Below are 12827 nucleotides of genomic sequence, written 5' to 3' on the forward strand. Positions count from 1 at the left end.
TGGTACAGGCACCGTTCAGATTACTAATTGCTAGAATATGATGGTTCCCTGTAACCGATGGGTGTTACTTTAACTTGAATCCTTTTCAGGCCGAGTGAGGACGAAGCATTTATTAATGGGTCAGAATAGAGAGCTGCCTTGTACCGCGCAAAACCAAACATCTCCGTTCGGTCTATTTCAGTGGCAAATTCCTTCCCCTGCTATTTCGGTGGATGGAACATTATATTCAGCCAACACTAAGTAATATTATAGCAGACAAGGCACTCGGTGTAGAAAACCTGAGAGAATTGACTAATATGGCAGAGCTTTAAAGTAATATTCTATTTCAACAGATTTACTCTTGCAGTTTATGTATAGCTGAGAATCTCCGACTCGGTTGCTGGCCTTGGCCACAACCTGTCTCCTGCTGGAGAACTGCTGAATTATGCTCCCCCAAAATACTCCCAGCCCAGCAAATCTATGATAATGGTAAACCAGAAAATTTATAATGTATTTGTTTTAATGCACTCCAGGGTCTAGCTGACACTTAACAGTTTCCTAGCAGCTGAAAAACAGGAGCTTGAAATTACTTTGTACTCGTAATCCAGCTACCCTTGATTTTTCCACTGTTTATTAGTTTTCTTGACGGATTGTTTGAGTTTCCAACGCAGCTGAGTTCCAGCACAATCAGGCTGTTACTCGGTGGGAATTGCAAATGTACGTAACTGTTTATGTACTCTAAAGCAAAGTACCTGGAGTGTTCCCCTCCTCCCTTGGAGGGCAAGTCATCTTAAGGAGCGTCCTTGCTTTCATGAACTAGCTCGTTGCTTGGCATGTGGTAACGAGATCACAACCAGCAACTTTCTTACCTCTTTCTAATGCGGCTCAAAAATCTGATGGTTCTTCCAACCTAAAAAATCCTGCGAATGGTGAAGTCTTTCTCTTGCTGTAAACGGTGTTTCTTCTGAAGCACACGCATTAGGTGCTAACAAAGATAACAAGGTGGTCTTGGCTACCTACTTACTCTTTTTACCGGCTGTATGTGATGGTGTTAAACACAAGCGCAGACTGATGAAACGATGGGGATGCTCCTTTCCTGCTGTGCTTATGATGTACTGTGATGGATGTCACGATTTCAGTCTATTTTAAAAGATTGTGAAGCTGGAAGGAACTGTAGACAAGCATTTTAACCGCCTGGCTTATTTCACCCTCAAAGCAGGGATACAAACTCAATTTTCCTTTTCTCAATCCCCTTCAGCACACTGACAGAGGCTGCAGAGTGATGTTTCTGTAAGAGAGTGTTCCTGTTGGTATTGTGGAGTCACACGCAACTCAAATTCTAATCCTAGTGGGGGGTTACATCAGACCTAGGTCCTTGAACTGGCTGCAAGATTTTTGGCTTGTAAATTAATTGTTAATTAAAGTAAGCGATAGAATAGTGTCAGGCACTTTCCCCCTGGCCCAGTACATTACTGACTGTCAGGAGCATGCAATTGTAGATAAACTGGTCCTTTACACATACATATATATGACAATTTATCTACTGTTTTCTGCAACAGCATCTACCATACTCGACCTTGTTCTGAAAGCCTCGGGTGAGGTTTGTTTGGTTGGTTTTTTTAAGTGACCAGCAGCCCTGCTCTCCCCCACAACACCCACTGTCTCGCTCGTACGCAGCGTGGGACACATTGTGCCTTCCAACAGCAGGGAACTGTTAGATCGGCTTGGCCACCTCACCAGACATCACCTTACTATTTCCTTAGCTAATAGCCACGCCGAGAAATGAGTTGTATCATTCTGGTCATGCCTCAACCCGAAATCGCGAGCAGGCAGGCCAGAGCCCACCGTGAGGACTTGTCAATTCCATGATGAGAAAAGACGCAGTGTGTTTCCCGGCTCCCCGAGACAAGCTTGAAGTCAGGCAAGCACCTCAGCTCCTCTGTACTCCTGGCGATGGATGAGGGCTCATACATCTCATTGAACTCAAGCTAGAATTGCTCAATGCGCTTGCTTTAAAAAAAAAAAAAAAAGAGCTGCCTTCTGCAGCAGAAAATAAATCAATATAACTTATTTTATCATTTACTCCCACACGGTAGCAGGTACGACCAAGACTGTTACTTGTACCTACCCTTCATGCAGGAAGCACCAACCTGCCACAGGCAAAGCCAGCATGGGATGACAGGTTCTTTTCTGACAAACTTTCGGTAAATCATGCAGTTTGTTTATGGCTTTACTTGCAAAACGCTGCTGACAAACCTCACTTTTATAGTAGCTGAACTCAGGCAAATGTTTGCGCACTCTCAGTAGAAGTGCTGTCTTGTGCCTCTAAGGACAGGTGCACCCACAGAAAGTCCTAAACACACCACTGTCATCCTTTACTGGAAAAGATGCCAAAAAGCAAACTGGGAAGTAATTTTTCACCTGGCCTGCTAGAGCAGACTGGAGTGCCAGTAGAATGTCTACTAGCACGTTACATGTTTCCAAATGCTCATAACCCTCTTTACCGTATTCCTGAAGGCAGTGATTAGTTGGGGACAGCTTTCCAGACTCCTCTTGCCGACCAGCTGCACACCTGGTAGATTCTGCAGCGTTTTTTTTCCTTCCATTGTGTTCAGTCAGCTGCTCTGTTAAGCAACAAAACTGTTGCTTCATGAGTAGTTAATAAAGTGAAAGGCAACTCTAAAGGAATATGGAGAATAGCAGTTCAAGAACTACGCACTAAAGCGTTTTGACTAGTAGCTTATTTTAGGAGGGGGGGCAAGCTTATAGCTGGGTGACAAAGGGGAAATGAGAAATGATGCCCAGGTCCCTTATCTTAAAATGGTCTACAGACAATATGTTTATATCAGCAGAAGTTTGAGTCTGGCTCTAGAGGTATAAAAGGAACATTTACTTGCATATTTCAATTCCATGAAAACTTCATTACTGAGATGACCACAGAAGTGTCAGTGTGTAACAACGACAAAAAAAAATTAAAAATAATAATTCACATGAATTAACCTTGAACTTAAAGCTTATTTACCTTCTACTTTCCAAAAAACCATACCTTCACAAAATCCCTTTCATAAAGGAGGAACATTTATTACTGCCTACTTTAAAGCATTTTCTTCTAACATGAGAAATTCACGTTTTGTACTTGTTTACTGGTCTTAGTTTGCAATTATTATACTAGAATGAAAACCACAAAAGACGAAGAATTTTATTAGACCAAATGTTGGGTTAAAGAAAGAGCTGCGTTATGTTCCAAGTTCCTGATTAGGACAGATTCAGCATGCTCGTTGCACTTTTCACAATAAGGGAAGAGCCTCCACGACTGGTTTTCCTTAAATTGCAAACAAGCTCATAGAATGAGGAAAATATTAAATCAGTATTTTTATCGTGAGAGGGAATGTTTATTTGCCTTTATTTAAAGACTGCAAAATTGCATTCTACTTAGCACCTTGAATGATCCACCATGAGAATATTGGGATTTTTACCAAAAAAACTGTAAACATTTACCAGAAGTAAACCTCAAACATGTTAGAAAAGAACATGTTATTTTACTACTTGCTATACAGGAGGAGAAGCTATACAAGCTGTTTAAATAATATTGCTTATATTAAATTTGAATGTTATTATATCGGGCAATAGTGAATTTTGTAAGTTTTAGTTACTGTGTCAAGCTGCATTTGAAGATAAAACTTCCATACAGAAGTATTTGCAGACTTAAGTAACCTTAAGTGGACTAATATAGTTCTGACCTACTATGTTTCGAAAATCACTATTTCTTATATAGGAAGCATATTTTGCCATTAACAGATGGAATCAATTCCTGGGCACTAGAGCTAGTAGGTCTAATCTCTAATTTGTATTCATGTTGGGGAAAAAAGTTTAACACCTGCTCCCAATACCTTTCTAAGAATTTCTATCTCTCCAGTAATTTGATTCCAAGTCTTCAGCAGCTATTACTTATCACTTAAGTGAAGGTATTTCATGAAAGCTTTACTCTAGACAGTCAATTTGACCTCAGATTCTTTTAAGCCAATCCATTTGCCGTGAGGTCCATCAGAAACTATTGATGTGTATTAGGAAGTTAAGTGCACTGGAGAGAATTACGTTCCCCTGTTAATGCTGGAACTGCTCTTGGTTAAGCATACCTGTACGGTCTAAGACTCAAATCTGTACCTACAGTAGAAAAAATCTAGATTAATGCAAAGGTATAAAGCACCAAGCCAGCTTTGCTTTTCTACCTGCTGTATTTTTTGGTCTAATGTGCCCTCCAATCCAAACTTTTTTAGCACAGCAAAATTACAAAGACATCAGCATTCAGCATGTCCAGGGGCAGGTAAAATTTTACAGTGTGTGCAAGCAGTTAAGTCTTTAACATTTGTAAAGAGAAAATGCAGTTTGGGGCAAATTCTCATCGAAACAATTTGCTTTGCCTATTCACTTATCAGGGGAAAGGTGGAAGTAGACTAATTTGTGGGGTCTGTGACGTGGTATGTTCAGTCTGCTCTTACCCATCACCTACCCCAGAGAAGACACACTTACCTGAATAAATGCCTGGTAGAAAGATCAAGTTTAGAGTGCAAGAAGGTTGCTGTGTTTCCTAAAGATCCCCAGGAAAGACAATAACCAAGACTAGGACAGAGCGTTAACTTGGCAGGCCAGAATTTGAGCCATTCTGTAATACAGCAAACAACTGTTGGTTCAGTCCACGTAACCTTTCAAGCCCTGTTCTTTGGTAAACAGGCAAGAAAGATTTAACTTGTTGTTTGGCAAAACCCACAAAATTCAGCACTCAAGTTTAACTAAAGGGTAATTTTTTATTCCCCATTAAGACTGTCTCAAGGACATAACTAAATGTTGGAAACCCCACAGAAGGGCACATACAGTGAATGTGGCGAAGTACAATGTGAACAGCCCCAGGGGTTCAAACAAGGTAGGACCATTAGTTAACCAGAGGAAAAAACAAATTAAAACTCTGCTGAAGATGTTGCACTTTCTTCTCCATTTACACTGAAAAAAAAGTCAAATTCAACAAAATCCTTGCATCTCTAACAATACATTCAGTCCTGGCTAAAGAGTTACAAAGATGGCAACAGGATGACTATAATACAAAACGTTCACTACTACACTCTGTACACACCTGTTGTCCGAGCCCTCCCCCAAACCCATGTAATGATGGTGCCCACATTATTTGCTTGCTTGCTGGGCCTGCCTGCGGAGGAGGACGTAGATCTTCTCCTTTATCCAGTCTTTATTGTACGGTTGGTACGTCTGAGTATCAGCACGGTAACTAGAGAGAAAAAAAGAACTAATGTAATATCAGTCTGTTCTGTAGTACATCTACCAGAAGAACTTGGCAAACAATTAAGCGTCCTCAGGTGTTTGAGGCAGGAAGTTGTGTACAGAACACAAGTAATATCAGAAGTAGATGGGAATTGCCACTCATCAAAGAGATTTATCCTGTTCCCTAAAAAACAGTCACCCAGCAAATCAGTAAGAACCTGAAATAAAACAAAATCCTCCAAGGACTACTGAGTGACTGGATCACAGCGTTCACATTTTAATTCGTGAATATAATTACTTATGGGAGACAGCAAATGGAGCACCTTAATATCCTGGAGCTCAGAATGAAGAAGAATAGTTCCACCAGGAAACAATTTAATTTATCTTAATGAGCCAAACACTTCTTCAACAGTACTTCAAGCAAGTGTTCATGTGAGTTTAAGTATTCCACTTCTGTTTGGAACTTTTAGAAAATGAATAAAAGCACCGCTTCTAGGAGCAAAGGTAGACTCATAGATGGATGACAAAGAATTCTTGCCAGTTGGCAGTGATGGCAAGCCTACCTCTAACAAACAAGGACGCTTCATAAAACGCAAACTGAAAACAAGAACCCACAGATGCATTTTCTTTGGTACTCAGGGATAGTTGGTAATAGTAGTCCACTAGCAAGATTTCTTGCCAGGGCCAGAGAACTCAGTTACTCAAGACAGTGTTGAATTGAAGCAGAATTAGACCAAAAAATGAAAGTAAATTGTGTGAAGTTATCTGTGCAGATTCATGCCCTCCTTTCCCCCTTAGTCATTAAATTTGAACATTTTTTTGTGAAGATGAATGATGAATTTCAGTGAATGCTTCAAGAACTACTGAAGTCCTGGTCATTCTTTAAATCTCGGTATGTGTATTTCTAATTGGGTAAGAAGGATGAGATGGTCATTGGCAAAAAGCTAAGTAAAAATCCAGAGTTAACTCCATCCAGAGTAATTTACAGTTCTTACCTAAGGAAGAAAAACCCTAAGCATAGAGTTTCTAACAAATACTTGTTTAAACCCCAGTGTGACTGGTTCATGGCCACAGAAAGTGTTTCTCCGTGTGTGTGTGCGCGCGTGTATATATATAGTAGCAGTTAGTAGTATTCCAGTGCAGTGTAAGAAATGTTAGTTTCAGGAAAAGTTACTGATCTCCACCCCTGCCCCAATCCATTCATAATGTTATACTGTGAGACCAGATAGCAAGTACTATAGGAATCTCCTTGAACACACATGTCTGGTACGCTACGTGCTACGTGTGCCATCTGGTGGAAAACTATAAACTGAAGTAGAATATGGCACAACTCTGAGTTTACAAGCCTAATTATGAAAGGCACAAGACTGTAATGGAAAACAGTTGCTACTTCCTAAAGCAAGTACTAGCTTCAGTCTGTTAGATAAATTAAAACAAAGTGTGTCTTTCAAACTGCATCAGGCCAGCACTATGACACGTGAAGATCAAACAAGGCAGAATGTCTAGGAACAAGGTAACTGCAGAAACTGTAATCCTGGTTTACTTATTCTGCTGAAAACTTTGTTAAATGGCATTTGTAATAAGTCACTATCAGTAACATAGATTCTGTGTGTACATCAGAATGCAAAGAAAAGCAATCTGATGCTCCGTTGTTTAAAAATAGTTTTTGTTTTAAACTGGAATTAACTGGCAAAGGCTGTTCACTGTGCAGCTGCACAAGTACTTGCACTGGGATTTGAGACAGAGCAGTACAGCTGCAGGAATGTCTGCACCCGATACCTACTGCCTTAAATAAGAGTTTCTCTCGAATTTTGAGCTTGGAGAGACAAATACTATGTCTCTTGTAATTTGAATATAAGATTTGTATCCTTATTTCAAGAGAATTTCTGCAAGGTTGATACCACTGTCATATCAAACCATTACCTTGAAATTTATGGTATGGGAAGTACTCATGATCTGGGCTAAGTGATTTCATTACAATGCTAAGTTATATTCTGAGTAGTGAAATTCAATATTTGATTTCACAGTGCAGTCAGAATGGAAAGTACATAAAACCACCTTTGCTTGCCCACAACTACAATACAGAGATGAGAACTGGACATAATGTATTCACAAGAACACTGAAACAATTAGCTAGGGCTCTCTGGAGGATTGATCTGTTCCTCAATCACTTCATTAGGATTTACAGAAACTTCCACCTTGCTGTATCTCGATGAAAGTAAACAATTGGCTGCAATGCACTTCTATGGACTTCTACTGCACCACTAGTAAAGCCCTCAGCTGAATAAAATTCCGTAATCGTTCTGCCTCCTTAAGAATTGAACCAACTGCACAAAGGTAGATACAGCCCCAATTTAAACGGATTCTGACATTAATAAAATACGTAGCTGTATTGAACTGTAGGACTTCAGTATCTGAAATGCTGGGAGCTTCAACGTGACTAAACTCCAAGTGGAACTGTCAGTTTCTAAACTTTCAAAATACTTTATTCCAATACAGTTAAGTGGAGTGGGCAATATGACATGCCAGCTGCAATACTGCTGCCTTACTAACGGTTATTGCAAAAACCTCCAGAATCTCACCAGGTTTCACATAAAACATGCAAAAGTTCACATGGAAGACTTCTGACTTCTCAAAGTCACTGAAATGGACTTGTAGAACTGAACTTACACAAGACAGCTGAGGTCTGCCAAGTCATCGATGAAGTCAAACAACTGGCTGATATCATACGTAATGGATGGACTGTTTGGATTCATTCTTTTCAGGTGCTCTTCATACATTTTACAGACTCCTACAGAGAAAAAAAGATTAACAGTGCAATATTAAAAACCCAACAACTGTATTTGCTGACACTTCTTCAGCTTTTGAACCACGACTATCAGGAAAGTTTAGAGATGACTACCATGAAAACAGAGACATAAACTTCTTACTCAGATTTTGCAGTGCTTTTGTTCTAGCTATTTGCATTGAAACATAATACTAAAACTATAAAATCAGGTAAGATGCATGGACAGAAGCATCTAGAGTAAAAAAATGTCGTTTGGTCAAAGATGTAACTTTCCATGCAGTAAGCTCTAATGGAAACGTGAAATTCCTCCTAATAATTTTAAGACAGCAATTGCAACATAATTCCTACTGTACGAGCACCTGAGAAAGAGAAGAACTAATGTCAAATAAAGCTACTCAAATCCCAGAAGAGAGATCATTCTTGATGAGAAGAGTCAATCAGGGCTACTGAGGTAGAAGTGACAGCACAAGCCTCTACGTGAATTTAAATCAGTTTTATTTAAGCTAGTCCATAAATAATTCAGATACACTTGAGAAGAATATAATATTAAAGTGAACACAGAGGCTTTACATGGTCTTTATTATGCTTTTGTTTGCCTCACAACATTAATAATTCTAATTCCAGGAAGTTTTAAGTGAACTTCCACATTTAAATCATACAGCTGTAGTATTTCAATCTTTCCAAGCTCACTATATGTCTCTTAAAGTCATGCAGGATTTTCTTCTCTGTCAGACATGCCATGAGGCTGCAAATTATGTCTCAACTGCACACGTACTTTTATTTTACATATTAATTCCAGTAGCAATATTTCCTCTACGTGGCTAGCACAGAAATCAGAGAGAGAGCTAGGCTCTGATCAGCAAGTCTACTGCACAGCCCCACCAAGAATATTGTCTGCTCTTTTGAGTTGAATGTGGTTCAATCTAGTTAAATCAAAACGAGACATCTAATATAAAAAGGAAGTTTTAGAAACAAAAAATAGCTATTTTTAGTTTGCTAAAACATTAGTAAACTAAAAGCAAGAGACATTTTTGCATTCTTTTGTGAATTACCTTGAAAAACATGAACAGCAACTTATTTTCTTACAGAGTAAGTTTGGGAATATGTCAAAAAAGGGGGTTTAACAACATTTTTTGTCTACCATTTCTGCACCCACCTTCCATGCACTCATTCACCGATTCATAATCAGCGTATGTTCTGCCTTCTGGCCTCTTGGTAGGCTGGACAAGTAGAATTGTGTGAGACTGAAAAACAGCACAAAACAAACACCAAGAAAACAGGTTATTTGCAAAATTTGCATGTTTTTTTTGTTTGAATTAAGTTATTTATCTGAATGAAGCACTAAAAAGAAGTGTAATATTAAAATACTGACCCAGCACTCAAGGACACACAGACATTTTCCAAATAGTACTTACTGTTCATATAAGCTGTGTTATTAATTTTTGTTTCCAATCAGTCCTATCAATCCTTATATAAGTTTAAATGTGTAAAATCACCAGTAAAGAAGCTATTGTGCTGAAAAAAAAATACCAGAAATAATAGTTTCTATATAAACAGAAAAGCAAAGCGATAAAGAGTCAATGTATAAAAGCTATGCCATTAGTGCATTTACTTATTTTATTCCAAATGCAAGCTGTTAGTATGATTTCAAATACCCCAATTAAAGAGCAAGGGGGGAGTCCAACTTAATTCACTGTCAGTATCACCTTAAAGATTTTAACACAAATAGCTACTTTTGTGTTATTCATTCAGCTTCAAGGGAACACAAATTATACAACAAATCCGCACTTAATATTCAAGATTATTTCCTGCAAAACAGATGCACTGATTTTTCATACTTCAGTGAGTCTACTGCAACAGTAATTATGGCACAGATAACTGTTCCAAATGTCAGAGCCTGTAAGCTTGTTCTTCTGCAGGAAAGACTCAGATGATTGTACAGTCGGTGGCTTGCATTATTTCCTATAATATTTTTCACTTGGCTACAGCAAGTAATTTGAGCAAACAACAGGCAAGATTTTTGAAGTGTACACAATCTGTGATCTAATTAACAGGTTACACAGCACAGAAAGTTTGCAAGCAAGCTACCAAACACCGTTTCCAGTGCTGCTAATTGGATCCAATATTTTCAATGCTAATATATGAGGTGAGCACAAACATGTAATATTCATGGCGGCAACTGCAGAGTAAGACAGACTGGAAACTAATACCAAAGTGTATTATTGGGCTTAAATTGATCAGCTGGTGGTAGAAAAATCCTGACCCACATTTTGGACATATCAGTGAAGATACGAGTTCAGTACTCGAATGCAGGAACAGAAAAGAAAAATGGCAAATATCAAGATTTACAAACAAAACAGTACAAATTTTTACACCATGACTGATAGCATTCCCATGCCTGGAATGTATTTTTCAGTTCTTTAAATTCTGTCTCAAATAACATGGTAGAAGGAGATTCAGAGAATCCCAGAAAAAACTTGCACAGAGAAACAGCAGCAGCAAGACTTTTCATAATCAGAAGTGGAAAGAGGGGGGAATTCAGAGCTACACACTGTAACAAAAATCATACAAAGGAGACTAGACCATTTAGGTCCACTTCCACGTATGCCAGAGGACCCTAGATTTGAAAGAAATTCCCCAAGGGAGGGCTGGTATCTGGCTGTTCCTAAGCACATTGTGCTTGAACAGGCACGTCTTACCAGGCAGTCCAAATGTCTCTGCCAAACTTTATTATAAAGTACTTTTCCAGCAGTATGATTTTTATTTGCTGCTCACTGATGACAAGGCTTGGTTCCAGGACTTGCAACTCTGATTTTTTGGGAGGATTTGACTAAGGATCCCTTATTAACAACAATGAATGAGGTGCATCAGACAGTTCAGTCAGTGAACAGTGAAAAGCTGTGTTACTTTAGTATCAGAATGTCTTGCAAACTACATCTGTGGTGTCTGGTTACATACACATATTTGTCTCTTTCAACTAAACTCAGTATTAAAAAAGTTGGGTCTATTTGGCCTAAGAGAACATAGGTAAAACTGTACTGACCAGGAGTTACAAAACTGTATCACAATTGAGTGAATTCTGTATTCAGTCTCCCAGAATATTGCTGGGGAATCATTTTAGGCTTTCTGGCCTGTAAATACCCAGGCTATCCCTCCCATTCTTCGAGTATTAAATGAATGTGTATATATTCTGAAATTATCACAATAATCAGATTACAGAAAAAAATATCAGTGAGCCAGATACGTAAACCAGTTCTTTTAGAACTGTAAGGTAGAAATTATTTGGGCTTCTGACTTTAAACCACTTATCACCTTAAACACTCTAAAATACCGTATCAGATACTGGCCTGGAATTTATTAAAATTAATGCTATTAGGACTATCTGTATTGTAGGATTAATGTATTACATCACAAATGTTTCCTTGGGAACTTCCTATTATTTTACCTTAAGGGAAAAAGAATAAATTGCATAATTTGATAAAATTGCTCCTCCTCTCCCACCACAGAGGTGCAAAAAAGTGACAAGCTCAGAAGCCTGAGAAAAGTTTTCTCCAACTATTACCTGCCCTACTGAGGATGCGCTATAGGTGGCCAGACAAATATCAGTCTAAGAACTATTCTGTTTTCCTACAGGTATAAATCTTATTATTAGGAAAAAGAAAACCAAAACAAGGGAAAATCCATAAACCTTCATGCATTAGAACCAGGTTATCTGGAAGAGCGTAATATGGTTTCTTATTATTCTGATGCATACGTAGGGTTTTCTTGCACTTTCTTTAAAAGCCCAGTTGTACTGGCTGCTGTTAAGCAGGACACTAAATGAGACACCACATGGTTTATATTACACCAATTTTGCACTTCTAGACAGCATTTTAGAAAATCCTTCAATTACTGAAAACACAGCCCTGTAAAAATGGTCAAGGCAGCACTGACAGCCAAACCAGCAGAACTCAGGAGCTCAGCAGCATCTGCCTGAAGAGGCTTCAACCAACTGTAGAGTCTATTCAACAATAAAGTAAAAAAATAAAAAAGGAAGATAAGCAAGTCTTGTAAGAATAAGATGTGCGGTGATGCAAATACAAGTAGTATACCGCACACACCTACGCGTGTTTCAGTTACTCCTGCTAGGCAGAAAAAGTGGTTTAAGTGTCGTCTTTCACTTCAGACAAGAGGGACAGGGCTTGCGGCTGCTCATCCCAGCAAAAGCCAACTGCTTTCGAGCAAGCGCCAGACAGACGCAGAACTTTGCTGCAAACCCAGAAGCTGTTCTCCCACCGCAGGGCGACAACTCGCTTCGGTATATTCAAATGTATTAGATGAATAACACAAACTAGTGTGACCGGTAGGCCTTTGTGCTTTAGCGTGCCATTCAAAAGGTTAAACTTCCCCTCCCAGATAGCAGCCGGTCTGGGGGCACTTCATGAGGCCGCGACCGTCGCTCCGGGCCCGGGCGGGCGGCAGCCGCCCGCCCGGGCCCGGAGCGACGGTCGCGGCCTTCCTCACCACCCGCCGCGCCTTCCCGCCCGCACTGCCGGCCTACCCCAGTGGCAAGGGAAAGCAGCCCGCCCCACTCCCCTTAGCCGCGCCGACTCCCCCCTAAGTAGGCACGGAGGGGCGAGCAGGAGCCGCCGGGCCTGGCCCACCCGCCCCGCTCACCATCACGGCTCCCGCTCCCTCAGCACCGCCGCGGAGAAGAGGCGCGCGACGATTCCCCCCACAACCCCCCGCGCCCGACCGGAAGCGCCGCGCTAACGGCCGGCCACACGGCTGGGGCGCTGAGGATGCCGGG

General features: G+C 40.1%; 2 protein-coding genes across 2 annotated transcripts in view; one reads left to right on the top strand and one right to left on the bottom strand.

Moving 5' to 3' along the window:
* The window catches only part of GALNT16 (polypeptide N-acetylgalactosaminyltransferase 16), a 115829-nt gene extending 107905 nt beyond the window's left edge, over positions 1-7924 (top strand). Inside the window, exon 15 of the mRNA XM_054199672.1 lies at positions 7750-7924. Within this exon, the coding sequence (XP_054055647.1) occupies positions 7750-7878 (129 nt within the window). The 3' untranslated portion in view covers positions 7879-7924. The remainder of the gene's footprint in view (positions 1-7749) is intronic.
* Positions 4765-12803, bottom strand: ERH (ERH mRNA splicing and mitosis factor). The gene is made up of 4 exons (XM_054199679.1): positions 12695-12803; positions 9195-9282; positions 7921-8041; positions 4765-5257 (listed from the first exon to the last, which is right to left on the bottom strand). The coding sequence occupies exons 1-4, from the start codon at positions 12695-12697 to the stop codon at positions 5155-5157; spliced, it is 315 nt and encodes a 104-aa protein (XP_054055654.1). The 5' UTR covers positions 12698-12803; the 3' UTR covers positions 4765-5154.
* Between the last annotated feature and the right edge of the window lie 24 nt (positions 12804-12827).

The sequence above is a fragment of the Rissa tridactyla genome, chromosome 4 (assembly GCF_028500815.1).
Source record: "Rissa tridactyla isolate bRisTri1 chromosome 4, bRisTri1.patW.cur.20221130, whole genome shotgun sequence".
NCBI classification, from domain to species: domain Eukaryota; kingdom Metazoa; phylum Chordata; class Aves; order Charadriiformes; family Laridae; genus Rissa; species Rissa tridactyla.

Excerpts from the sequence above, each read along its gene's own strand:
- ERH (XM_054199679.1), bottom strand. Across the intron at positions 8,042-9,194 it reads GGTGAATGAGTGCATGGAAG|GAGTCTGTAAAATGTATGAA; the intron begins GTGGGTGCAGAA and ends TTTTCTCTGTAG. Across the intron at positions 5,258-7,920 it reads GCAGACCTCAGCTGTCTTGT|TTACCGTGCTGATACTCAGA; the intron begins GTAAGTTCAGTT and ends TTTTCTCTCTAG.